The 26460-nt window shown below is 57.6% G+C and overlaps 1 protein-coding gene across 10 annotated transcripts in view; it reads left to right on the forward strand.

Moving 5' to 3' along the window:
• The window catches only part of TSC2 (TSC complex subunit 2), a 36916-nt gene that overhangs the window by 9462 nt on the left and 994 nt on the right, over positions 1 to 26460 (forward strand). For 2 of the 10 annotated variants that reach the window (XM_072942435.1, XM_072942443.1), the window contains 28 exons: positions 44 to 187; positions 1107 to 1244; positions 1720 to 1823; positions 2245 to 2326; positions 3430 to 3585; positions 4062 to 4178; positions 7216 to 7338; positions 8081 to 8187; positions 8432 to 8582; positions 9910 to 10032; positions 10564 to 10698; positions 11677 to 11760; positions 12139 to 12328; positions 13212 to 13305; positions 13548 to 13650; positions 13921 to 14015; positions 15254 to 15382; positions 16808 to 16972; positions 17243 to 17395; positions 17531 to 17643; positions 18172 to 18387; positions 19713 to 19916; positions 21909 to 22039; positions 22563 to 23068; positions 23329 to 23404; positions 23655 to 23741; positions 24733 to 24919; positions 25231 to 25370. In XM_072942435.1, coding sequence (XP_072798536.1) covers positions 44 to 187; positions 1107 to 1244; positions 1720 to 1823; positions 2245 to 2326; positions 3430 to 3585; positions 4062 to 4178; positions 7216 to 7338; positions 8081 to 8187; positions 8432 to 8582; positions 9910 to 10032; positions 10564 to 10698; positions 11677 to 11760; positions 12139 to 12328; positions 13212 to 13305; positions 13548 to 13650; positions 13921 to 14015; positions 15254 to 15382; positions 16808 to 16972; positions 17243 to 17395; positions 17531 to 17643; positions 18172 to 18387; positions 19713 to 19916; positions 21909 to 22039; positions 22563 to 23068; positions 23329 to 23404; positions 23655 to 23741; positions 24733 to 24919; positions 25231 to 25370 — 4053 coding nt within the window. The remainder of the gene's footprint in view (positions 1 to 43; positions 188 to 1106; positions 1245 to 1719; positions 1824 to 2244; positions 2327 to 3429; positions 3586 to 4061; positions 4179 to 7215; positions 7339 to 8080; positions 8188 to 8431; positions 8583 to 9909; positions 10033 to 10563; positions 10699 to 11676; positions 11761 to 12138; positions 12329 to 13211; positions 13306 to 13547; positions 13651 to 13920; positions 14016 to 15253; positions 15383 to 16807; positions 16973 to 17242; positions 17396 to 17530; positions 17644 to 18171; positions 18388 to 19712; positions 19917 to 21908; positions 22040 to 22562; positions 23069 to 23328; positions 23405 to 23654; positions 23742 to 24732; positions 24920 to 25230; positions 25371 to 26460) is intronic. The other 8 variants (XR_012061083.1, XM_072942436.1, XM_072942439.1 and 5 more) reach the window with 8 other exon arrangements.

Genomic DNA, 26460 nt, shown 5'->3' on the forward strand with positions numbered 1-26460 from the left:
GAAGTGGCTGACTGCTGCGGGCCCCGGGGGCTCCACTTTCCAGGCCATGACCTGTCCGAACGAGGTAGTGTCCTATGAGATCGTACTCTCCATAACCAGACTCATCAAGAAGTACAGGAGGGAACTCCAGGCTGTGACGTGGGACATTCTGCTGAGTATTATCGAACGCCTGCTTCAGCAGCTCCAGGTGAGGTGGGCCAGAAGGCTGTGGGCAAGGGGAGGACCAAGACAACAGATTGGGAGGCCAGACGGCCCCAGGAAAGGACCTGTAGGGGCAGCTCTTTGCCCTTCTGGGACCTCCCTCAGAGCCTAGGCCGTGTTCTCTGATGGATCTCAGTAGTGTCAACCAGCCATCCACTGAGGACGGCAATTTCTTCCACACCTGCTCCATCAGTTGGAGCAGGAGTAGGTAATAGATGATCAAGGAGGGCTGGGGGTGGGTGTTGGTCAGGATCGACAGAGTGACACATCAAGTCACCTCCACGGCCTGCAAGTGACCCTGAAGGCAGTTTCCAAAGTGTGTAGAATGCTGCCTGTGGCTTTGGTGTCACTTTGGATAAAGCCACTGGCCGTAGCAGGAAGGACGAGAGGCAGAGGCAGGGGCTGTAGAAGAGACGAGGCTGAGTTTAGCACAGGCTCAGGGCTGGGCCTCCTGGGAAACTGGGATGGGTGGTGCTCAGGCCAGGCCCATAGTGAGAAGGACTGGAATTCAGCGGGGCCTGGACTCTCATCCTTCAAGGGCAGCTGCTGGGTTAGACTGTTGTTACTGACCGGCTGGTCAGGCAATGCTTCATCTTGGGGTGGTGGGCTGGGAGGCCACGGCCCTGGGCCCTCCATGAGATGCTTTGAGTCTGGGGGAGGTGTGAATGTTCTTGTAATGGAGGCCTGCTGCAAGGGCATAGCCAGGACTCCTTGGGACCCACCATTCTCCAGTGGGCAGGAGCAGCCTGGCTCGCACATCCCAGCACAGTGGGAGTGATGCCCCCTGCCCAGCAGGAGGGCCTGAGGGGGCGTCTAGATACAGCCCATCTGAGCTGAGGACTCTGATGCCAAGTCCTTGAGAGGAGCTGAAACCCCTGCCGTGTAACTGTGCCTTGGTGTTGCAGAGCCTGGATAGCCCGGAACTCAGAGCCATTGTCCATGACTTGCTGACCACGGTGGAAGAGCTGTGTGATCAGAACGAGTTCCACGGCTCACAGGAGAGATATTTTGAGCTCGTTGAGAGATGTGCGGACCAGAGGCCCGTAAGACCACCTCTCTCTCCCACACGGTGGGGCCTTTGGTGCTTGGGCAGGAGGGTGGTTTAGGTCAGGCTGCTGGGGAAGGGTCAGGTCTGGGAGGCCTGGCTCTGTGGATTTGGGGCTAAATTTTCGGTGAGTTTGAAGTAAAGGCCAGGAAGGCTTCTGCTCCCCACTGGATTTGTGCTCCAGTGGGGAGGTCTGCCAGGGTGTCAACAAGCTGATGTGTGGGTCTGCAACAGCACAGCCCAGCCATCTATTTCCTCCCACCTGCCTGGGGGGAGGTGTGCTCAGCACATCTCACCGAGCCACAGGCTGTCCTGATGCCAGAGCCACTCAGTCCGATGCAAGGCTTCTACATGGGTGTTTTAATGAACCTTCCCCACTACCAGCAGAGCCTTTGTTGTATGGCTCCCCACCTGGGCAAACTTCTGGAAGGGTAAAGCAGCTGATTAACCCTGGGTCTTTCTTCTCTTGACAGGAGTCCTCCCTCTTAAACTTAATAACCTACAGGGCTCAGTCAATCCATCCAGCCAAAGACGGCTGGATTCACAACCTGCAGTTGTTGATGGAGAGATTCTTCAGGTAGGGAGGTCTTCCTGATCCTGTGTCTGCCCTCTGGGCCCAGGACACTGAGAGTTAGTGCTTTCCCCTCTGATTCTTGAAAGTCGGGTTCTCACTGAGTAGGAAAAGTTTTGTTTTCCGGTAGGACAGAGTCCTCTGAGGACTCTGCGCTTACTGCTTCCTGTGGAGTGGTTGTCTAGAAAGATGCTGACTCTGAGGCCAAGTTCTCTGCCAGTTCTTGGTCTGGATGTTGCTAAGCTGGGCTCTACTCCAGAAGAATCCAGAGTCAGTCTTGCTTGCCACCAAGGTGGCTGGGTCTGGGGGCTGGGTCCCAACGGGAGCCCTTGGGGCTGAGGCTGCCAGGTGAGCCAGGGCCTGGCAGAGGGTGAGGCTGGCAGTTGGTGCTCCCGCCTGGCCCCAGAAGGTGTGCCCCTGCCCCCAGGAACGAATCCCGCAGTGCCGTGCGTATCAAGGTGCTGGACGTCCTGTCCTTCGTGCTGCTCATCAACAGGCAGTTCTATGAGGTATGTGTCCCTGGGCCCTGGGGCAGTGGGTGCAGGGCCATGCTTGCCTCAGAGGCAGCCAGTAGCCCTTGCTGGGTTGGCCTGGAACTTGGGGTCTGATGGTGCCCCTCTGTGGCAGGCTTTTTCAGCAGGCTTCATTTCCTCTTTCATTCACCCACCCACCCACCCACCTACCTGTCCAGCCCTTGGTGCCCTCTCCCAGGCCTGTGGTCCCTGTCCTTAGGAAAATAGAGTCTTGCGTGGGAATGTTTTCTTTTTCTTTTTTTCTTTTTTTTTTTTGTAAACACGCTCATCTTCTGGACCCTGGCCTGATCACCAGCTGCCAGGGTAGTGCCAGGCCCTGCCTGTCTCTCTACTGCCAGTTTCTTCATCTCCAGTCCATCCTTCTCTAAGTTTCTGGCCAGAGCCTGTCCATCTTTCAGAAATGGTGGCGTGCCCCTGCCCACTGTGCTGTCTCTCCAAGAGATGTGCTTCAGGCCCGTGTCTCTCCCCTTGCTCTCCAGCCTGCTTCTTCACGGTGGCCTCGCTGGAATTCCTGGTGTTCCCAGTTCTACCTTCCCCCTCCTGCCTTGTCAGCCTTCCCTTTTCCCTGAATCTCTCTCCCTTGGAATTCACCCTCCTTCAGAGACCAGCTCAGTGCTGCCTCTTTCAGGAAGCCCTTCTGGGTTCTTGGGTCCCTCATGTCAGGGTCGCTCTCATGCTGCTTTCTGTTCCTGTGGTGCTTTGTACCTGTCTCTGTGAAAGTGGTTGTCCTGTCACAGTGGATTCCGTGATGTCGGGGACAGGGTCTCCCTACCCCCAGTGTGCATCCACATAGAGCCCTCCACATAGGATCCTTCTTATTGTGACAGTGAATGACAAAGCACAAGTGGGGACATTCACAGCTGTGTTACGTCTGGGCCCGGGTACCTGGACTGGGCCGCCGCATAACTGTCATCGTTCTCCTGGGCCGAGGGGCTGTGCAGAGCACCCTTGAAGGGGCCCAAGGCCCTCAGGCACTGACACAGCCCTGCCTGGGTTGTCCCGAGTCTTAGATGACGTGTTAGTTGCATTTCAGCCTTTGTTGCCCATGGCTCACCTCACTCCATTTGTCCTCGGTGCAGGAGGAGCTGATCAACTCAGTGGTCATCTCACAGCTCTCCCACATCCCAGAGGATAAAGATCACCAAGTCCGAAAGCTGGCTACCCAGTTGCTGGTGGACCTGGCTGAAGGCTGCCACACCCACCACTTTAATAGCCTGCTGGACATCATTGAGAAGGTGACACCTGCTCGAGCCTGGGGCTTGGGGTGCCTGTGCAGTCAGTGTGCCCTCTCTTGGTGGCAGAGCTCAGTGGGCAACAACATTCTTTGGACCCACTGCCTCTGTTCTCTGCAGAGTGACAGCCTGGGTCTCTCAGAGACAGGGCTTCCCTCCCAGCAGAGTTGGGTGGTGTTGGGGTGATGTGAATCTGGCCTGGCAGGCTGCTGCTAGACTTGTGTCCTGCTGCCCGGGGGCCCTGGAACATGGCTGTGCTGCTGCCAGGGGAGACCGGCTTGGGTGGGGCTTGGCCGGTTGTCTTGCACAGCTGGCATCTTTTTCTTTGAATTTCAAAGTACCTAGCAGTTTCTGGATCATGCCTTGGATGGGTTGAGTGGATCTTTCCTTCTGAGAAATAAAGGAGAAAGTACTCACTGGTGGAAAGTATTGAATCTGATGGCTGCTGGGGACTTAAATAGAGACCTTTCCCCCTGCAGGTGATTTCTCGCCCCCTCTCGCCACCCCATGAGCTGGAGGAGAGGGACATGGAGGCCTATTCGGCCTCCTTGGAGGATGTGAAGACTGCAGTCTTGGGACTCCTGGTCATCCTTCAGGTGGGCCTCTGCTCTCCGGGAGGGGGTGATGACCAGCTGTATCTTGGTGGAGGGCTGTTTTTTAGGGACACATCTCCAGGGAGACCTGGATACTCCCTGGAGTTGCAGAGGGCAGTTGCATGTGGAGGGACCAGGTCAGAGCCCTCAGGGAAGGGCGGACGAAGCCCAGCCAGAGCTGGTCTGTGCGGAAATGGTCCTCTGTCAGTGCTAGAACCACCCCCTTGGCTCTAACCACATCCACAGTTGTGTGATCTTTTTTTCCTTTGATGGGGGGTGGTAATTAGGTTATTTACTTATTTATGTATTTATTTAACGGAGGGACTGGGGATTGAACTCAGGACCTTGTGCATGCTAAGTAGGCACTCTACCACTGAGCTATACCCTCCCCCACCGTTTGGTTTTTTTTTGATAGCTTTATTAAGATGTAACTCCTACACCATACAGTCTATCTGTGTAAAGTATATGATTCAGCAGCTTTCAGTATATTCACTGAGTTGTGCAGTTGTCACTACAGATGATTTTAGAACATCTTCATCACCCCAGAGAAACTCCGTACCTATCAGCCCTCACTCCTCCTTCTCCCCTCATCACCCCCAGCCCTTGGCAATCACTCATCTGCTTTCTGTCTATGAATTTGCTTGTTCTGGGCACTTCATAGAAGCGGAATCTGCAATATGTGCCCTCTTGTGTCTGACATCTTTTATTGAGGATAATGTCTTCAAGGATCATCCAGGATGTAATGTGTATTAATGCTCCATGCCTTTCTATGGCTGAGTGATATTTTATTACATGGACAGACCATATTTTGCTTATCCATTTATCAGTTGATGGACCTGGGTCATTTCCACTTTTTGGCTGTTGTGAATCACGCTACAGTGAACATTGATATACAAGTTTCTGTCCGTACAGAACATATGTTTTCATTTCTCTTGGGTGCACACTGAGGAGTAGAATTGCTGGGTCAGATGATAACTCTGTTTAATTGTTTGAGGAACCGTAGGAGTGTTTTCTACAGACCCTGCTCCATTTGACATTCCATGGGGGTTCCAGTTTCTCCATCTTCACCAACACCTTATTTGCTGTCTTTTTTTTTTTTTTCTGATTATAGCCATCCTAACAGGCATGATCTGAAATCTCATTGTGGTTTTGATTTGCATTTTCCTTATGACTAATGACTAATGACAACAAGCATCTTCTCATGTGCTGATTGGTCACTTGTGTATCTTCTGTTGTATCTTCTGAATGTGTGTTCAGATCCTTTGCCCATTTTTAAATTGTGTCATTTGTCTTTGTATTGAGTTGTAAGGGTTCTTCATGTATTTTGGGTGCTAGTCCTTTGTCAGATGATTTGCATGTGTTCTCTGTCCCAGTCAGTCTCAAAGCGTCGTGCTCGGTCTCCTGGGTGGTGGTTGTCCTCACTCCCAGGCACCGTCTGGCTCCTGGGTTGCTGGTCTGTGGCCTCATCCCTTCACATCCCCAGGCAGCCTCTGCCTCAGCAGGGCAGTGATCAGCCTCTTCTGCTGGCCACTGCGGCTCGATCTCTGACTTTCAAAGAATCACAGTGCTGCTTAAGTTTACTTGGCAGTATCAGTATTGTGTAATGTGTAATATTTGAATGAGCTGGTTCATAAACTTCTAGTTCATAAAATGTTGGATGGTAGAACAGTTTCCTGTAATACGTATGTGTGGTGGGTTTTTATTTTCTGGTGTGGAGGTTTAAAGCGTGTTTTGAGGAGAGGTGGGAGAGCACATGCTTAGCATGCATGAAATCCTGGGTTTAATCCCCAGTACCTCCATTAAAGAAACAACAACAAAAATATGTTTGATAAAAACTGGACAGTACCTTGGCATCTTGTCCCTAGGAGCCCTGTGCTCCCTATTGCCCTCACTTGAGGGGTTGTGGTGGGCCCTGTGGCCTGGACAAACCCAGAACCCTACTATGGAGAAGGGAAAATAGATGGTCTGTTGTCCTTACTTGGAAATCCAGTCCTGGAGACCCGGGGCCACAGAACCGAGCTATTTTCTACTTCTACTTTCTCTTTTTTTGTAATTAGAAAGTAATACACGCATCCAGTTAAAACACTCAAACAGCATGAACATAGCAAAACGTTAGGTTCCCTCCCTCCTTTCCAGCAAAATGGGTAGGTAGAGTAGCAGTTGTGTGAGTCCTGGGGTATCTTTACTGAAATACCTGTGCTTTGTGTCCAGCTCCCTCCCCTCTACCTTATTTTTTATTTTTTGGTGGAAGGCAGGGATGATGCTTTTATTATTATTTTTTTATTGAAGTATAGTTGATTTAGGGATAATAGTTTCATATTGTTCTTCGAACCAAGGAGGGACAGCTTTGTTAATCATTTCTTTTCTTTAAAAAGAGTAACAGTGATATGTTTTTTAAGCATCCACCACTCTCCTTCAAGCTTGAGAGTACCACGAAGGGGGTCCCTTGGCTGTAGCTGGGTCCCTCGGGTCCCTTCTGCCTCAGGTACCATCCTGCAACCCCGCCCCCAAAGCCAAGATGGCTGGCAGCTCCGAGGGCTCTCACCCCTGTCTTCCCTTGGCCTCGCCTGAGGTAGGCGGGGAGGGGGCTTGCAGTGCGGATGACAGGCCCAGCAGCCAGGGGAGTCCCTCATGGAGCACACCTTGTGCCTTGCTCTGCCCCCAGTTTGTCCCACTCTGCCTTGTGGCCTTGAGAAGGTCTCTCAGTGTGCATGGATCGCGTCTCCCATGTTGCTGCACGGTGCACCATCGGGCGGAGTCCTTGGTTTATTAACCGATTGCCTGTTGGTGACGTGGGCACGTGGTTGTTTCTGACATTTTGCCGTTCCCAAGGGTGGATGCGGGTGGGTGTACTGTGGGCTGAAGCCCTGGAGTGGCGTCAAGGGCTTGAGGGGTTTGTACACTGTAAGGAATGTGGGTGCTGCCTGGTTACCTCCAAAGAGCTTATCCTGGCTCCTCTCCCTCTGAGCACCAGGGTGCCAACTCCCTGGCTGCATTTCGGTCTCCTGTCCTCCTGGTGACCAGCAGGCTCTCTCTGCAGACCAAGCTGTATGCCCTGCCTGCCAGCCACGCCACACGCGTGTATGAGATGCTCGTCAACCACATCCAGCTCCACTACAAGCACAGCTACACGCTGCCCATTGCCAGCAGCATCCGGCTGCAGGTATGACGGGGCTGGGCAAGTGGTCAGTGGCGTGGCTACCCCTCAGGGCTGGCCGGGGGTGGGTTCCCTGGTGGCGCCCAGCAGCTGCCTCAATCTCAGTGAATATAGTGACTGCAGGCTAGAGGTGGCAGGTGGCCCCAGGAGGGGTCTTCACACTGTTCCCTCCTGAGCACCAGCTGTGGCTGCATCCTCTCCGGGACCTGCCACCTTTGTCTGTGGTCCGCATGCCTCTCAGTCACATGCCGGTCTGGGATGGGGGCAGAGAAAGGGGATTGCTCTGACTTCTAGGGGGCACGTGGCTCCTTGCTCCTGGTGCTGCCGTTTGTGGTGACCAGCAGAGGGGCTGGGCAAGGCGGGGCTAACTGATTTGAGCTTCCACTGTGGGTGCTGGCACCAGGTGGAGCAGAGGTCACTGGGAGAGAAGCCTTGGTTCCTTGCAGATCATCTGTCCAATGGGACAGTCCTCTGTCCTTTGGGGAGCCCAGTTCAATGACTCGTCGTTAGTCGGGGAAGTGATGGTGTCCTGAGCAGAGCTCTGCTCTCCATGCTTGGGGCCGTGTGGTGCTGCAGGTCATCCATTCCCTCTGCCCTGTGCCTAACCGCCTGGTCCCACTGTCTGTGCAGTGAAGCTGGGGTGTGTTTGCTGTTTGCTCGGGCAGCCTTTTCTGAGGGCCACGTAGGTTTGCATGGACAGGCCTGGTGTTGTTCTGCTCTGTTAGAAGGCACCTTCTACTCTCTGCAGGCCTTCGACTTTCTGCTGCTGCTGCGGGCCGACTCGCTGCACCGCCTCGGCCTGCCCAACAAGGACGGGGTTGTGAGGTTCAGCCCCTACTGTGTCTGTGACTACATGTACGTGTGGGGCCGCTCCTGTCTTCACTGCCACCGTCAGCCCTGTTCCTGGGTTCCAGGCATTAGGTTCTTGGGGCGGGTGGGAGGGGCTGGCTGCTCCCCACCTTGGGATGGTCCTGTGTCTGAGGGAAGGTCCCAGAGGGATTCCTGTGGCAGCCCGGGGTTGCGTCTTGGGGCCTAAGTCTGTTCTTAACCTGGTGGAGTGGGGCTTCAGCCTTGGTGCTTCTCCTACTTGCTCCCACAGGGAGCCGGAGAGAGGCTCTGAGAAGAAGCCCAGTGGCCCCCTGTCGCCTCCCACCGGGCCGCCTGCCCCAGCGCCCGCAGGCCCTGCCGTGCGGCTCGGCTCTCTGCCCTACTCCCTGCTCTTCCGTGTCCTGCTGCAGTGTTTGAAGCAGGTGAGATGGCCAGCCCCTCCAGCTGCCTTAGGTCAGACTAAGCAGTGATTGGTGCTGCCCAGCGGGCACAGTTCCTTCCCCTGCGTTAGGGACCTTGGGCGGTTCACTGCTTGTTTCCAGGCTGTCTGTTTGCCCCAAGGTTCTACAGCGGTTCTGTAACTGCGCAGTGAGCACCTATGTGAGGTGCATCGCTTGAACTAGGTGTGGAGCCAAGGACATTCCTGCCTCTGGGAGATGGTTTTGGTACAAGAGTGAGGTGTATAGGCAAATAACTGGAATTGTAGGACACGGTGTGCCTCAGGAGGGGGCACTGGCAGGATGTGAGGTTGCCATCACATTCAGTTGAGGGCATGAATCAGGGCAGCTGAGGTCAGTCTTGAAAGGCAGGGAAGATTCCAGTGGCAGGAGTAAGCAAACCCAGAAAGTAGGGTAGGTAAGCTCCATATGGCGGGAGATGTAGCTGGGGCTGAGGCACGGAGGTGGAAGAGCTTAGGCCTGTTCCCTGATGGGGCAGCAAGAGAGAAGAGCTGTTTAGTGTTGTGCTGCAGTTGGAGCCGGGCAGGCCGGAATGGGCCAGGGGAGCTCCCTGGGGTCATGGGTGGGGAAGGAGAGCTGGACGGAGAGTCAGGGCCAGGTTTCCTGGGGACTAAAGGGGACCATCTCATGGGGGAGATTTCCTGTGAGTCTCAAGTCCTCCATGTCGCAGGTGGGATCTGGGGAAAGGATTTCAGGACTTCTGGCCATTGGTGTAGTTTATGGGCTGTCGTCGCCTAGTGGAGTTTGGGAGAGCTCACCAGGGAGGGTCTGTTGGGGGCCACAACCCTGTCCGCGTTACTATGGCCCTGGGTTGACTTTGGTCCTGTGGCAGGTATCTGGGCTCGTGGATTATTGAGGAATACTTACTGCTTTTTCCTTTAAGCTAGTATAATAGCTCCTTTCTTGATCCATCTTCATTGTTCTTTGGGCAGGCATCAGTCAGGGCCCTTGGGTCCAGTACCCTAGGCGGGCTCCCTTGGGTCATCATTGGGCAGATAGGGAGGGTGGAGCTAGGTGTGCAGAAGTTCCAGGTCCTACTAAGAGGAGAAAGGTGGTGTCGGCTCTGCTCTGGGCCTCCTGCTCAGCCTGGCGTTTGGAGAGCAGCGACCGCCATCCAGGACTGACTATTGTGAGCAGCGTCTCCTCCTGTGAGTTGCAAGTTCTCGTGAGGAAAGCAGGAGGGGGTCAGGGGGCCTTGCTGCTATCTGGACAGAGCTTCAAAGTCTGAAATTCCGTCTTCCCTCTCCAGGGTCCAGACCCCTGGCCCCCCTGACTGAGCCTCTTCCTGCAGGAGGCTGACTGGAAGGTGCTGAAGCTCGTGCTCAGCAAGCTGCCTGAGTCGCTGCGCTACAAGGTCCTCATCTTCACCTCTCCCTGCAGCGTCGACCAGCTGTCCGCCGCCCTCTGCTCCATGGTAACGCCTTCTGTTCCAGGCCCACTCAAGGTCACAGCAAGAAGAGGGGCCTAGATTCAGACCCCTTCCTGCATTGGTCACGGGTCCACGGGCCTATGTGATGGGCAGGACTGTAGCATAGTTCCTCGGCTCCAAAAGACAGTGAGGCCCGGGAGACAAACTGTTTCTATCAGACTCTGTCCCCATCTGGAGTGAAGGCAGTTCCTCCAGGACCCCTGTCGTCCCATCCCAGCTCCCAGGGTAGGAGACCAGAGGTCCTCAGCGAAGGGCTTGAGTTCACCGTACTGAGTGTGATGTCTTGACTTGTCCCCCTGCTCATCCTCCTTTGGGCTTCCCGGACGAGCAAGTCACATCTTCTGTCTCTCCCCAGCCATCAAGGAGATTGATCTGAAAAGGCAGACCACTGACCCCTCCTCCCGCTGGGCCTATGTTCCCAAGGGCCTCCCTGCACCCTGCCACCCTCCCCTGCTGGCCACCCAGATGATTGACCTGCTGTTGGGCCGGGCTTCACATCTGGGACTTGGTTGTTAGCTTTCAGGTCCCAAGACACTTGAACGGCTCCGAGGCACCCCAGAAGGGTTCTCTAGGACTGACTTGCATCTTGCTGTGGTTCCCGTGCTGACGGCGTTGATCTCTTATCATAACTACTTGGATAAAACCAGACAGGTACTAGATGGGAGAGGGCAGTTGGGCTTTCAGAGCCTGGTCCCCAGGATGCCCCAGGATGTTTGCTTCAGTCAAATGGGCCCAACATTCTCCAATAACCTGGGTGGCTGTTAGGGCGAGGGTGGCTGGTTTTGCTTACCTGTGTGGCCGCTGCACCCCTGCCTGCTGGCCCAGCCTGGGACCATAGGCATTTGAACTCACTGGTGCTCCTGAGTTCTCTTTTGACGGGTGTGGGCTTAATAGAGCACTTGAATGTCCCCTCCTCCACAAACACGCAGCATTGTTTTCTTTGTGAGGAGCATTGCCCGGCTTGTCCTCGCTACAGCTGTAGGATAGGTGCTGTGCCACTTGGCAGAGCTGGGCCTGTTTTGAGAGGCAGGGTGGCTGGGCCGAGGAACCCCAACTTCCATCTACCTCCACATCCATCATCAGGTGCAAAATGCATGCCCAGTAACGCTTGTTTCCTTTATTCTGTACTGCTGGGTGTGAGGCCTGCAGAGAGCCATCACCGTTAGTCTCTTGTTCAAATTTCCGGCACTTTTTTTTGTCATTCCGCCTTCATTGATGCAGGAACAGAAGTCTTAGGGAGGTCAGGTAGCTCACTCAAGGCTGCAGCAAGGAGAGGGGCCTAGATTCAGACTCAGGTCTGCCCAGGCCCTGAGCCTGTGCTCCTGATCATAGCACTGCCAGGAACTCATGCTCAACGGCCCCTCCCTGTCCACCTCACTCCCCACCCCAACTCCTGGGGTGAGTGTGAGCTCCAGTTCCTCCTGTGTGGCTTGGCCTCGTTCTCACTGGCTGTGTTCTATGTGGGTAGCTGGCCATACTGAGCTGAAGGTTCCCCAAGAACCCTCGAGGCCCAAAGTATTTCTGAGGGGTGGGATTGGCTGCAGAAAGTCAGAATCATCCGAGGGACTGTAAGCTACTGGGTGGTTTGCCCTGAGGCTGTGGCCCAAGCTGGCACATGTCTCCTGCTAGGCTGTCTTCATGGAGGACTCTGCCCAGCATTGCTGTGGACCTGGTGGCTTTGCCATGTCAGCCAGAGCCTCCGCTTGCAATAAGGCCAGTCATTTGGGGATCCCAGAACCAAGAGGATGATGGGCCCGGCATGTCCTGGCTCCAGGGTGGCTGGGCAGCTGGGACCCTCCCTGTGTTGGCCTTTGGGGAGGTGTCAGGCAGCACCTGATGGGAGCAGCCCCACTGTCCAGTCAGTTCAGGTGGGGTCAGCTGCTGGTGGCGGTGCTGCTTTGGCACTCAGGGGCCTGGTACAAGGCACCTAGCTTTCTGAAATCTGGGCCGCCTCTTCTGTAGAACATTCTAGAGTGGGGTTAGGGGAGACAAAGCCCTGGCTCACCAGAATGGCTCTCCATGGGCAGGGGCAGGGGCACAGAGGGCTGACCCGTGGTGGGCCTGCTCCAAGGCATGTGTGCTGTACCACAGCGGGAGATGGTGTACTGCCTGGAGCAAGGCCTCATCTACCGCTGCGCCAGCCAGTGCGTGGTGGCCCTGGCCATCTGCAGCGTGGAAATGCCGGACATCATCATCAAGGCGCTGCCTGTCTTGGTCGTGAAGCTCACACACATCTCAGCCACGGCCAGCATGGCCATCCCACTCCTCGAGTTCCTGTCAAGTAAGAAGACTTCAGATGTGTGTATCTGTGTGGGCATGTGTGTGCATGTATGTATGTGTGCATGAGTGGGATGGACCCTTGAGTCTGGGGTCATGCCTTACCTGAAATAACCCGTGCTGACTTCTCAGACCTCATTTTGCGACCTCTCTTTGGCTGCAGGTAAGCACACTATGCCACATGGGGCATCTAGGACATACCACCCTCTGCTGCCTCAGGGCCTTTCTACCTCCTGCCCCTGTGCTTTGAGTGCTTTCCTTCCTGGCCTTTGAGTCGCTGGCTGGCTTCTTTCTTCCTCTCAGTGTCAGTTGAAACAGCACAGAAACCTCCTGTGCTCCCCTGTCCCTTTGCTCTGCCTGGCTCTCAGAGCCCCTTCTGCATCCCCCTCAGCACACACCACAACCTGGAGGGGTTTTGCTCACCTCTCAGACTGTGACTTCCGGGAGCTCAGGGTACCTTACTTGCCCCAGAATCCTAATGTGTATCTGGTCCTCAGCAGGCCCTCGGGCCTGTGGACAGCAGGAGCAGGGCAGGGCTGGCACTCTGTAAAGGGCCAGATATGGCCTTAGCTCCGTATTCTTTTTCTTTACAGCCTTTTAAAAATGTGGAAACCATTCTTAGCTTGTGGGTCATAAAATGAGGCCACTGGCCGGATTTGGCCTGGAGACCCTAGTCAGCCCACCCTGGGAATGGAGAGCCAAGGTCCAGGGGCAGAGGTGGGCTGCGACCTTCACTTTTTTGACACCCTTGTGGGTCAGAGTGCGTATGCTGGCTTTTAGAAACACAGCATGGGACCCCGGTGACACCAGCTCCCGCCATGGCCATGGGCCCGTCTTCACCAGGCCAGCTGGGTTTGGATCCTTACTGGCTGTCCCTTGTGTCACAGCTCTGGCCAGGCTGCCTCACCTCTACAGGAACTTTGCAGCAGAGCAGTATGCGAGCGTGTTTGCCATCTCCCTGCCATATACCAACCCCTCCAAGTAAGTGCTGGCTGTGCATCCCTGTGAGGCCCTGCCCCTCCTGATTGTGGTTGTAGCCCAGGCCAGCTTGAGGCCTCTGCTTGCCAGAGGCTAGGCCTCTCGGGGTAGAAAGCCACGCAGGCCTCCATGCCCTAGAACCAGCTTGTGGCCTTAGAACCTGTGATCTGAGCTCCCAGATCCTGTCGCGTCCCCTTTGGGTGCCAAGCCAGACCTTCAGCACTTCCCTTTTCTTCTCATCGCAGGTTCAACCAGTACATCGTGTGCCTGGCCCATCATGTCATAGCTATGTGGTTCATTAGGTGCCGCCTGCCCTTCCGGAAGGATTTTGTCCCTTATATCACCAAGGTGAGCCATTGGAGGCCACATCCCTTGTTCGGACCAGGACCTGCTTTGCTGTTGGCTGTCCATGGCTGGAGCAGGGTGATGGGTAGGGGCGAGAGGTGGGGGAGCCCCACGGGGACACAACTCGCTGCCACCTTTGTCCTGGGCCTGCAGCCCGTTGCAGGCTCACAGCGGACCTTGGCGGGATTGGCGGGTGCAGGGGAAAGAAGCCCTCAGGAACCTTGAGGGCCGGTGCCTCCTGGCCTATGGCTGAGGTCTGCTCCACTCCATTAGGGTCTGCGCTCCAATGTTCTCCTGTCTTTTGATGACACCCCTGAGAAGGACAGCTTTAGAGCACGGAGCACCAGTCTCAACGAGAGGCCCAAGAGGTGCGGGGGCCAGTGTGGGTGGGTCTGGAGTGGGGCAGGACAGGCCTGCGAGCTGTGACCTATGATCAGCATGGTGCATACGGGCCTGGGGCTGACTGGCTGCCCCAGTCCAGGGAGTGGAAATGGTCATGGCTGAGGGCGTTCCTGTGCAGACCCAGCGGGGCTCCAAGGCTAGGAGGTAGGACAGGGCCTGTGAAGGCTGCAAACGCCCAGGTCATGACTGGAGAAGCCAGCGCTGCTCCTCACCAAGCCAAGGCTGTGGCCTGCTTTGTCGTGTCCTGGAGCCTGCGGGCGGGGTTGCGGTCAGTCCTGCCTGCCTGGGCAGCAGGCAAGTACAGATTCACTGAGCTGGAGATTGAGGTGCTAGTTCTAGGGCATCTGGGTTTGGGACCGTCCACTAAACAAACCCAGGGTTGCATCAGGGCAGCTGTGACTCCTGAGACACCAGACACCTGGGCTGGAAGGGGAGGAGCCCAGGCCCACTGACCCCCTGCCCCGTGGCCCTGGAGTCAGCCCAGTCTCAGGCAGGGTTGCCTTTTCCTGCAGAGCCCTCCCCACCCCCCGCTAGTGGGGGACACGCTCTTCTTTCCCATCACAGCTGCTTTTGCCAAATCTGGAAAGAGCCGTGCTAGGCCTTGTGTTCTTGTTTGCATTTCATTTGAACGGCTGCCCCCTTTCCTGTCCCCCACCTTCCCGTTCAAGCTTTTTTGGCTCTCCCTAGGTGGGAATGCGGCATTTTCCAGAATGACCAGGTCAGTGTGACCTAAAGTCAGAAGCTGTTCTCTCAAGGTCCTGGTGGCTGGGGGCCCCGGGGCCTTGAGCTGAGAACTGGCCTCTTTTCGACCTCTGCCCTCCGGGCCTCAGCACCTGGCCTCGAGCTGGGCGGTGCTGGCCTTCCTCTGGGTGGGCGGGATGCCTGGTCAGCACAGCCTGGAATCTGCCGTGTGGTGCGATCCACACACGTTTAATTTGCACTAATGTTCTTTGTTTTGGTATCATGCGTGAAACCTTACTTTTTCTCAGTCATGTTTACAAGATGTATTTTCATGCATTTTTGTTTTCTGTTTCTTCCCCCTGCTAACTGGCCTCTGGCATGGTTTTTTGTTCATCTCACCCCGCGGGCTCTCCATCCTGACCCTGTGGCCTGTGACCTTTCCTCTTCATCCTTCCAATGGCTTGTTCTCCCCTGCCGGGAGCGGGGCTCTCTGGGGCTTGGGCCTTCCTTCCTCACCTGGTAGTTTGAGGATAGCCAGACCCCCCAAACAAGGCTTGAATAATTCTCCACCCGTGAAAGAATTCAAAGAAAGTTCTGCAGCCGATGCCTTCCGGTGCCGCAGCATCAGTGTGTCTGAACATGTGGTCCGCAGGTAGTGGGCTTTGTCGGGCGGGGGGCTCAGACCCTGGAGCTTGGCCCGTGAAGTGGCGCTGCCAGGCGGGAGCACCCGGGTGGCGGTGCATGGGGCTGCTTGCATGACCTCGTCGCCTGCCCACGCCCTCCCTGGCCAGTGCTGGAGGAGAGCCCGAGTGGCAGCCTTGGGCCACAGGGGCCTGTGCTGCTGGGCCTAGCCCTTGGGCCATGGGAGCCTGGTGGAGAGGGGTGGAAAGGTTGCATTCTGTCACCAAGCCTCGTGCAACCTCTGCACGGCATCCACAGGGGCCAACCTGGGAGCCCGAAGCAGGGTGGCCACTGTGACATAGCTGGGTGTCCAGGGGCCATGCATGGAGGCCAGGCACCTTTGCAAATCAAAGCAGTGGCCACACATGTCAGAGGGGAATACACCCTGCAGGGTTTGACTTTTCTTCCATATTCTCTTAGTAGACTTTCTTCTTGAGCTTTTTTCCTAGAAAAGATCTGTTTTCCGTTGTAGTTGAAAGGGAATGGGGGCTTTTGTGTAGGGCAGTGGGCTGGGGGCCAGCCTGTGAGGGGCTGGGCAGAGGAGGCCTCGCCTCTCCGGGGACTCAGCCTCATCACTTCTCCCTGTGTCTGGGTGCAGGTGTGGGCTCTTTGGGGTGGGCGTTGCAGGGGGGGTATCACTGCTTTGTGCCGACAGGCCAGGTTGCACTGTCTCCTCACCTGGAAGACCCTTCAGGCCCCCAGTGTTCGGCAACTGGGAGACCCACCTCCTCACTGACACTTGGCTTGGGCTCCAGCCTCTGGGTGGCTTCTGCCAAGTGGGATTTGACTTGGAGAGGAGCCCGGGGTTGGGTGGGAGTGTTCAGTGAGACTCCCCTCTCAATTTTATTCCAATAAATTCCTTGTCGTGAACAAGACAGGCTAAAAGGGGCGTGGAATTTTTTATCAGAATTAAACCTGCATGGGCCTCTCTTCTGGTCATTGGGTTGGGGCTGGGGTAGCCCTAGTGTGAGGGTAAAGAGCCTCACATGAAGCCCAGACTCTCCCTGTCCTCGCTGGGAGGTGGCCCTGTGGGCAGAATGCAATCTTTGTCTATGTGTCCTGTGGTCTCTGTGTCTCTGCATGACTATGCTGTTCTGCCACAAAGCCGTCACTTGACTCTCCTGTGCTTCGGTGAGGGGACGGCGTGTCTCTCCATCTCCCAAGCCTCTGCTTCGACAAGTGGGCCTGGGTCTCTCCCACGAGCCCCTGTCCTCACCCCACCCCCAAGGATGATGTGTCCGCTCGATTTGCCAAGCTGTGGCTCAACTGGCCATGCGCCCTGGCGGGTCTTTCTGAGCGCGGCCCTCTCAGCACATGCATGCCTTGAGCTTTGGCCCTGGTGGTAGATGACTTGGCCCCTGACCGGCACCCTGACCTCACTGCCTCCTCCCTCCAGCAGGATCCAGACATCTCTCACAAGCGCCAGCTTAGGGTCTGCAGATGAGAACTCCATGGCGCAGGCTGACGACAACTTGAAAAATCTCCACCTGGAACTCACAGAAACATGTCTGGACATGATGGCCAGATATGTGTTCTCGAACTTCACAGCGGTCCCTAAGAGGTGTGAGTCGGGCTCCAGGGCTAGGGCAGGGCAGGAGGACAGGGCCTAGCTTTTCTTCTGGAACTGCACTTGGTCAAAACAGTGGCAGCAGGAGTGGCACGTGGGGCTCCTTCCTGCGGGCCAGGCCAGGCAGTTCAGCACATCTGAGACTCCTGCTCCTCTGGGGACATGGGCCCACTGCATGCTGTGGTCATTGGTCCTGCAGAAGCCAAGATGCCCGTCCAAAGCCCCCACCAGGCCCGGTATTGACTGACACTCCTGTGCTTTCAGGTCTCCCGTGGGAGAGTTCCTCCTGGCCGGTGGCAGGACCAAAACCTGGCTGGTTGGAAACAAGCTTGTCACCGTGACAACAAGCGTGGGGACTGGGACCCGGTCGCTGCTGGGCCTGGACTCAGGAGAGCTGCAGGGTGGCCCAGAGTTGAGGTGATTGCACCTTTCCGCCCCCTGCCTGCCTGACCACAATGGTGGCTGTCCTGAGCCCAGGCCTGCGTGGGACAGCACTGGCCTGTAACCCACAGAGTACCTCGGTCCCGCTCTGTGGGACCCTTTTGTCCTCAGCTCTGACCCCAACCTGCACGTGAGACAGACGAAGGAGGCGCCAGCCAAGCTGGAGTCTCAGGCTGGGCAACAGGTGTGCCGTGGAGCCCGGGACCGGGTCCGCTCCATGTCCGGTGAGCCTCTGCCCAACCCTGTCTGCCCTCAGCTGCCTCTGTGAGTCCCAGTACTCAGGGAGGCCCCTGGGAACCCAGGGACAAGGTAGTTGGCTTTAGGTCAAGCCCAGTTCCTGAGTAACTGGACTGCTGTCTCTGAGCCCTCATCACGGTGGGGGGCAGCATGTACCTTCTGCACAGCTGTGCACATGGCCCGCTTTGCTGCTGGGGGCTTGTTCTCATGGCCAGTGTTTCTTATGAGCCCTCAGCAGCCCTAGTTCTCAGCCCAGCTCACCCTGGAGCTTTTCTCTGCTGCAGCTGAAATGAGCCATTGTCTGACTGAGGGCCAGGTGCTGGGACCCTGTCCTGCTGCCCTGGGTCCACCGAGGCTGACCACATAAGAGGGCCATGTCCAGGGAGACCAAGCTGCCTCTGGGCGCTGGCTTGGAGCTTGGCCAGCTCAGGCCCCAGGTGGAGCAACCAGGGCTGTGGTGGTAGCTTTTGCACTGGGTGAATGGTGGTCACCAGCCCTCCTGCTGTTCTGCTCAGGGGGCCATGGCCTTCGCGTTGGTGCCTTGGACACTCCAGCCTCCCACTTCCCAGGCAGCCCCACTTCCCCAGGCTCCCAGACTACACCAGCCAGCAAGCCTGAGAAGGCCTCAGCCAGCACCCAGCTCCCGGCACAGAAGGAGAAGACTAACCTGGCAGCTTATGTACCCCTGCTGACCCAAGGCTGGGCGGAGATCTTGGTTCGGAGGCCTACAGGTACCTAGGGGATGGCCCTGCCCTCAGCCAGCCTGGGCCACTGTTAGTACATAGTGAGTGTGGGACAGTTACATAAAGGCTTTAGCCACACAGGAGTGAGTGGCAGGCAGACTGGGCCCCGGGAGCATACAGAGGTGACTTTTGAGCCAAGTGAACGTTGAGGGGAGACCCCGGTGGCTGAGTGGTGAGGGGGCCTGTGCTAGTCTGCTCGGGCTGCCAAACAAAGCACCTTAAACAATAGATATGTGTTTCTTCCTGGTCCTGGAGCCTGGAAGTCCAGAATGAGGGTGTCAGCAGGGCTGGTTCCTCCTGAGGCCTCTCTCCTCAGCTTTTAGATGGTTGTCTTCTCACTGTGTCCTCACATGGTTGTCCTGTGTCTTAATCCTCTTATAAGGACACCAGTCAGAGTGAATCAGGGCCCATCCCTGTGGCCTTATTTTACCTTAATCACCACTTTAAAGAATTATCTCCGAATACAGTCACATTCTGAGGTCCCTGAGGTTAGGACTCAACATGTGAATTTTGAGGGACACAGCCCATAACAGAGTGGATTTCAGGCAAAAGGGAGGACTTAAGCCAATGCCCAGAGCCTGGGAGGCCTCTTGGGTGCAGTGTGGGGCAGGTGGTGACCGAGTGGTGAGGAGAGGGATGGGATGCTGGGCCCAGTGGAGGCCTCAAGTGCCAGATTGTGGGGGAAAGGGAAGGAGAGGGCCCTGGTATCTCAGGGAGTGGGCAAGGGGGAGGCAGGAGACCAGGGGAGAAGGCCTGGGCGGGGGGGAGGTGGACTGGGGCTAAGAGAGATGCTTGGGATGCAAGGATGCTCAGTGAGAAAGGTTAAGGCAACGTGTGGTCCCCTGGGCCTTGGGAGGAAGGGTGGACAGAGCCCAGAAGCCTCCCTGGGCCTTGCCCAGGCCCGTCTTTGGGAGGAGTCTGCAGCTTTGAGTTGCCTTCATTGCTGCTCCACTGTCTCTGAGCCTGGCCAATTCTGGCCTGAGTGTGGGAGCTGACCTGGGGCAGCAGACACTGTGAGCTGAGGTCCACTTGGCACTGAGGTGGGTGCTGCTGGTGCTGCCCCAACCTCAGGGTGTGGAGGGCCTGGAGGTGGGACCATCAGGGCAAAGCCAGGGGCCTACCTTGCCTGGTTCCCCCAGTGTTTCTCCCTGGTTGAGCACAAGGTTCCCCGTAGGCCCCGGGAGGCATCTTGTAGGCCCTGGGCGTGTGCCTTAGAGGACGGTGCAGCAGGGGCTGTCGGGTGGGCCGGGAGGGGGTGGCTGTTTGGTGGCGGTAGGCCTGAGCCCTGAGGAGTGCTGGCTGCCCCTCCCCAGGGAACACCAGCTGGCTCATGAGCCTAGAGAACCCACTCAGCCCCTTCTCCTCGGACATCAACAACATGCCCCTGCAGGAGCTGTCCAACGCCCTCATGGCCGCTGAGCGCTTCAAGGAGCGCCGTGACACGGCCCTGTACAAGTCGCTGTCGGTTCCCGCAGCTGGCTCAGCCAAGCCTCCCCCACCCCCACGTTCTAACACAGGTGAGCGCTGGCCCTGCTCCCACTTGGTGCCCACCCGTCTGATGGTGGATGTGCCCAGTGTGAGGTCTCTGAGCCTGCCTTGGTAGTACCAGCCTCGGGCGTGGGGAGGAAGCTGGCCATGGAGGAACGCCAGCGCTCCAGACCCTGACACTTGAGAGCAGGGCCTGCTCCTGCGGGAAGTGGGGGGCTCTTTCCTTCAGACCCAGTTCGGTGAAGCAGCAGACTCAAAGCTCCTCTCAGCTGACCCCACTCCCAGGGTGGGCATGGGCCCACCTTGGTGAGGACCCTCTGGGAAGCGGCCACACTTCTGCTTGGGTTTGGGTTTGGATGCGCCGAGCACCCCTGAGCCTGCCTGCGCACTCGGGCCCCTGCCCGGCTGGGCTGGTGCTGTCCTTCCAGGCTCCCCTTGCCCCTCGGTCTTCCTTATGGCCCCAGGTGTCACTTAGAGGCCAAGGACCTCTGTTTGTGAGGAGGGATGTACTCCTTTCTCCAAACATCCACTCAGGCAGCTTGTAGAGCTGGGATCCTCTGTGCACCACGCCTGCTCCGCTGGCCGGTCGCTGGCCTTCCCCTCTCTCTCTCCAGGCTCGGTCTGTGCAGGACTAGTGGTGCCTGTCCTCTCTGCTCGACCTGTGCATAGTCCCTCCTTCTGCTGATTGGCCGCTCATGGTTTCCCTTGCAGTGGCCTCTTTCTCCTCCCTGTACCAGTCCAGTTGCCAAAGAAAGCTGCACAGGAGCATTTCCTGGGCAGGTATTCGTGCATCTCTTTAAGGAAAGCGGTGTTTGCTGCAGGGCGCCGCTCTGCCTCGTATATGCTGTTTCATCGTTCCTCATCCGATCATCCCTCCATGGTCCCGTCTGAGCCCGTCATCGCCCTCTGGGAGCAGGGCCCCGACTCACATGAGGACGTCTGTGCAGAATGCCTTTGCTTTGCCAGCGGGAACCCCCTCTGCCTTGCGCCCTGTGGCTGAGCTCTGTTCCAGGCCACATGGGCCCTCGCAGCCGCTTCTTCAGACAATCAGGCAGCTGAACTGCAGAGGCCAGCAGAGGGTAGCTTTTTGGGGCAAGCCTGGCTCTGGGGCTCAGCCAAGCTCACTCTGCCCTCGCCCCTGGTGGTCTGATCGGCTTTTATCAACCCACAGTTGGGTTGTGTCTGCTTTCATCACCGGCTGGCCGAGGGCCCTGCTGACCAGCTTCCAGCCTATTAACACCCAGGCCCGGGCCAGCAGCGTGTGGCCTGCGTGGCACTGCAGCCTACCGGGGCCTCTTGCGGCAGGAGCCAGTTAGGAACGAGCAGCCTGCAGAGGGGTTCTCTTGGCAGCTAACAGACTGTGTGCGTGCGGGGCTGTGTGCGGCGACCATGGGCTGTGCTAACCCTCGGTTGCGTTCTGTCACCCTGGCCCTTGCCCTGGCACTGACACAGGAAATGCTGCTTTGGGGCATCATGCCCTCTCCTTAGCGCACCCAGCTCCATGTCGGCTTGGACTGGGAAGTGAGCCTCCGCTCCCCAGATGGGCTCCTGGGCCCATGTTGCACACACGGCTTCTGCTGCAGTCCTTTCCTTGGAGCCAGTCAGGGAGAAGCTCTGGCTTTTCCCCAGTTCTTGAGGGCTGGTCTAGGCGTGATTCTGCTCCTGAGCTGAGGCCCTGTCTCTGGTGGGGGCCCCTTCAGCATGGGGGATCTGGCCTGCCCTTGCCCCTCTGCCTTGCTGGAGGAGCGGAGGCAGCTTCTGTGGGCACTGGGATGGGCAGCCAGATGTCCCCCTCGTCCTGGCTCCTGGGAGCCCATGTAGGAGACACCCTATGTCTGGGCTCACACCAGGCCCCTCAGCTGGTTTGATGGGAGTGGGCGGTTCAGAGCCACAGGCAAGGAGAGCCTAGATGAGGCCCCGCTGGGGGCCACAGTGCCCTCTTGGGGAAAGCTGGTACCCTTGAGGCCACATGAGTTCCTGGGGGCCAGGTTGGCACCCAGTAGCACTGTCTGTCCTTCCAGACTCTGCGGTAGTTCTGGAGGAGGGAAGTCCAGGTGAGGCTAATTTGCCAGTGGAGCCCCCCGAGTTGGAAGACTTCGAGTCCGCACTAGGCACAGATGGGCGCTATCACCGCGCTGAAGCTTTCAGCAGGGTGAGTGCAGCTGAGGGCCAGAGACAGCCTGAGGGTCCCTACGGGTGCTCACCATGCAGACCTCCAGGGCCATGCTGGGCTCTGGATTTCCACCCCAGCTCCTGGGAGGGGAGGAGGGGTGAGGGCAGGGTTTAGAGTCTCCACTCCAGGCTTTGTGGCACATCACTGTTTTTTTCTGAACTTCAGAAAGTCTTTTGTCACAATAACCCCCCCAGACCTCCCCAAAAATGAGTGGGTATTCTTCCAAGTCCATCTTGTTTATGTGATCTCCAAGTGGTCCATCAGGGGTATAACTCCTCATTGCTAGTATCCTTTGGTTTGTGGGGGTCTTGGCTTTTCTGCTTAGTGTAGGGCACAGACAGGTCCTTTAGAAGGACAGGCCGGGGGAGACCGTCAGCTTGGTGCTCGGCGGCTCTGTGGCCCTGGGCTGGAGGACAGGTGGGGTCCCATTGCCTTCAGATAAACCCCAGGTGGGCTCAGTGCGCCTCTTGATGAAGGTTTACTTTGGGTATGTTTTTTCCAGTCGTCTTCCACCTCTAGCCAGGAGGAGAAGTCTTTCCACGCAGAGGAGTTGGCTGCTGGGGGGATCCCCATCGAGCGGGCTGTCTCTTCTGAGGGGTCCCGGCCTTCTGTGGACCTTGCCTTCCAGCCCTCGCAGCCCCTGAGCAAGTCTAGCTCATCACCTGAACTGCAGACCTTACAGGACATTCTTGGGGACCCTGGGGACAAGGCTGATGTTGGCCGGCTGAGCCCTGAGGCCAAGACCCGGTCACAGTCAGGGATCCTGGATGGGGAAGGTGCTTCCTGGTCGGCCCAGGGCGGAGAGAGCCAGAGCCGGGGCCGGGGCCCCACCCAGCCTGAGAGTCCCTTGCCTTCCAGCTGTCCTCGCTCCCCCAGTGGCCTGCGGCCTCGAGGCTACACCATCTCTGATTCGGCCCCATCACGCAGGGGCAAGAGAGTGGAGAGGGACGCCTTCAAGAGCAGAGCTGGGACCTCCAACACCGAGAAGGTGCCGGGCATCAACCCCAGGTGAGCCTCGCCCTCCTAGGCAGGAGTGCTGGGATGTTCCCTGTGGGGATGTGCTTGAGGGTCCCAGGCAGAGCAGGCTGGGGTACAGGTCCCTGTGTTCTCTGCCCCATGGCTGGTTGGAGCCACAGGAGAGGGTAATTGCTTTGGTGATGGGGTTCAGGCCTTGCTGCTCTTCACATGGGCTGTGACTATACTGGCTGTGACCTTGACCCAGGCCTGTAGCCCCAAACCCAACCTGCACCATCTCTCTTCTCTTGCAGCTTTGTGTTTCTGCAGCTCTACCATTCACCGTTCTTTGGTGATGAGTCCAACAAGCCAATCCTTTTGCCGAATGAGGTAGGCAGGCCTTCCCTCCCCAACAGGGTCCCCCTGGAACCTGGGTGGGGCTGCGCAATGGGGTGTCCTGGTGCTGGGCAGTGGTGACCATGGCTGAGGGTTGCAGAGGGCTGCAGCCTCAGGTCCCTGCGGCAGCCTGTACAATCTGTCTGGGTGAGGAGAGACCTCCCCTGGACAGCATCTGGCTGGGCGGGGCTGGTGGCAGGAGACCACCTCTGCTGTGGGCTCAGGCAGGGCTCTGTGGATACAGTCTTTCGAGCGGTCAGTGCAGCTCCTTGACCAGATCCCATCATACGACACACACAAGATCGCCGTCCTGTATGTGGGAGAAGGCCAGGTGAGGCTGCTGGGCTGGTAGGGGCCGGTCTGGGTGCCAGGGCAGAGCTGGGTAGCTTCCCTGCCTCGGTAGGGGGTGGGGGTCTGGGCCCTTGTTACCCCCGCCCCAGTCACCACATGAACCACCAGAGCATCAGGTGCCCGTTGAGCTCCGTGCCGGGGACCCAGGAGTGAGAATGACAGGTCAGTGTGCAAGCACAAGGTGTACAAGGTGCACAGGGTGCTGAGGACGCAGAGGAGGAGGTGGCAGGTCTCAGGAGCCTGTGCAGGTGTGAGCAGCATGCTGTTTGTGTCGCTGATTCAAGGGAGGTGACAGTGAGCAGAGATGTGGGGGAAGTGAGGGAGGTGAGTGTGGGCACAGGTGTGGGGGAGCATCGTTTGTAGGCACAGGAGCAGAGGCCCTGGGGTGGGTGCCTCTTGTGTGCTCCGGGGCCGGTGCAGAGGGAGGACCAGGCAGAGGATGGGAGGCGGGGGTGGGAAGTAATGATGGGGGAGCTTTCGTAGGCAGCCTTGTGGATCCTTGATGGTTCCCAGTGAAGTGGGAGGGCCTCGGGTGGTTCTGAGCGAAATGTTTGAGTGGGCTTTACCTAAGTCTCAAAAGGATGCAGGCTGCCGTGCGGAAAGCTGGTGGAGGCTGAGCAGTGGTCCAAGTGAGGAGGCAGGCTGGAGGAGTAGGGGCGTGGGGGTGCTGAGAGTTCTAGATGTGTTTTGATGATTGCACTGGACCAGTTTAGTGGCATACTGGTTACAAGAGAACAGGGAAGCCGGTGTGGCACACCTGGGCAACAGCTGGAATGAAGCTGCCTTGCACAGGATCAGGTCAACGGCAGAAGCAGGGCTCTCTGCTGAGCCACACGAGTCACCCGCACCCCCTGGCACCACAGCAGCAACAAGCCTGCGGGCCCTGAGAATGCTGCCAGGGAGGGGCAGGGTGTGTGGATGAGGGCAGCCCAGGAGCAGGTGCCACCCACTGTGCTCCTGTTTCCCTGCAGAGTAACAGTGAGCTCGCCATCCTGTCCAACGAGCACGGCTCCTACAGGTACACGGAGTTCCTGACGGGTCTGGGCAAGCTCATCGAGCTCAAGGACTGCCAGCCGGATAAGGTGTACCTGGGTGGCCTGGACGTGTGCGGTGAGGACGGCCAGTTCACCTACTGCTGGCATGACGACATCATGCAAGGTGTGTGCCCTCCCCACCCCTCCTGTGGGCCCAGCTCAGGGGGCAGCCAGAGGAGGTCACCAACCTGGGCATTGAGGCAGTGATCGATCGGGCTGGCAGCTCTGCTTCTGAGAGCCCTGCCCTTGGTGGGAGGAGCCAAGTGCCGCTGGCTGGGCACCTGAGAAAGTGGTTCCCGCTGGCCCTCAGTCACCTCTGGAGAAACCTAGGCACCCCTGGCGAGCGGCACAGAGGGCCCTGCCCACCCCAGCCTGAGAAGCCCTTGCCAGTGCCCTGTCTGGGCCTCACTCAGCCCAGCCCTGTCCCACCCTCAGCTGTCTTCCACATTGCCACCCTGATGCCCACCAAGGATGTGGACAAGCACCGCTGTGACAAGAAGCGCCACTTAGGCAATGACTTCGTGTCCATTGTCTACAATGACTCTGGCGAGGACTTCAAGCTGGGCACCATCAAAGTGAGCGAGGGGCCCTCAGGGTGGGCAGGCGTGGATCCCGGCTCTTGAGCACCCTGGCTGGGTCTGCATCTCCATGGGGAAGTGCCTATCGGGGCCTGTTGAGTGGAAGCATTGAGCTCCACTGGGTTAGCGTTGGTGACACGTGGGCGCACAGCTCGCTCCAGTGGACCCACTGCCAGTGGGTACCCCCCAGCCTGCGTCCTCTGTAATGAGGACAACGGCAGCCCTGTGGGTTTCTTCAAGGAGCCTGTGTGCCTGCTGCTGCGGGTCTTGTGAGGAGGAACTGAATTAATGCGCATGTGTATCTAGCAGGGTCTGTGGCACGTGGTGGGTGCTCAACATCTGCGCACCACATTCTGAGCCCTGCTCCCCTGCGGCTTCCCTGTGTCTTCGCACAGAGGTTGGGGTAGGCTCGGTATCACCCTGTCCTCCAGGAGGATGCTGGGGCTCAAGATCCCATGGGGAGGAGGCAGGCTCAAGTCCAGGTGGCTTGTCACAGGGCGAGTGGCTGTGGGAAAGCCATGAGGCTGAAAATGCGGTGTCTGGCACAGCCCAGGCCCTGAGGTTCTGCCCTCAGAGGCCTTTGGGTTTATTTTAAATGTAACAGGCAGCCTTAAAGGAAGTCATTGAACACAGACTCCTGGCGCTTGGGGCAGAGAATTGGGGAGAGGGCAGGAGCGCCTGTGGGGTGGCCGGCATGGGTCTCTGTGCTGCAGAGCTAGAGATGGTGTGTGGCTGGTAGGAAACCCAGGAGGGGCCTGAGGCATGGGTGCTGATGGCACCCTGGGGGGTGGTGCTCGGGCATGGGGGTTCCTAAGCTGAGGGCTGGATATCCCAGGAGCTTTGGGCAGCATGGAGGGGTTGGGGGGTGCTGTGTGCCTGTTTGGCACATTCAGGGGCTGGGATCAGGTATGGAATAGGCTGGGTCATGGGTGAGGCAGGAGTGGGGTTGACAGGGTGGCAGGCTTGGTCCCGAGGCTGGTTTAGGAGGGAGCGTGGGTGTATGGCTCAGTGGCTACACGTGCAAGGCTGGGCCACTTGCTGAGTTAGCAAGTGTCTAACCAGTGAGCCCACTGTCCTCTTGGCTAAG

Source organism: Vicugna pacos, chromosome 18 (genome assembly GCF_048564905.1).
Source record: "Vicugna pacos chromosome 18, VicPac4, whole genome shotgun sequence".
NCBI lineage: Eukaryota > Metazoa > Chordata > Mammalia > Artiodactyla > Camelidae > Vicugna > Vicugna pacos.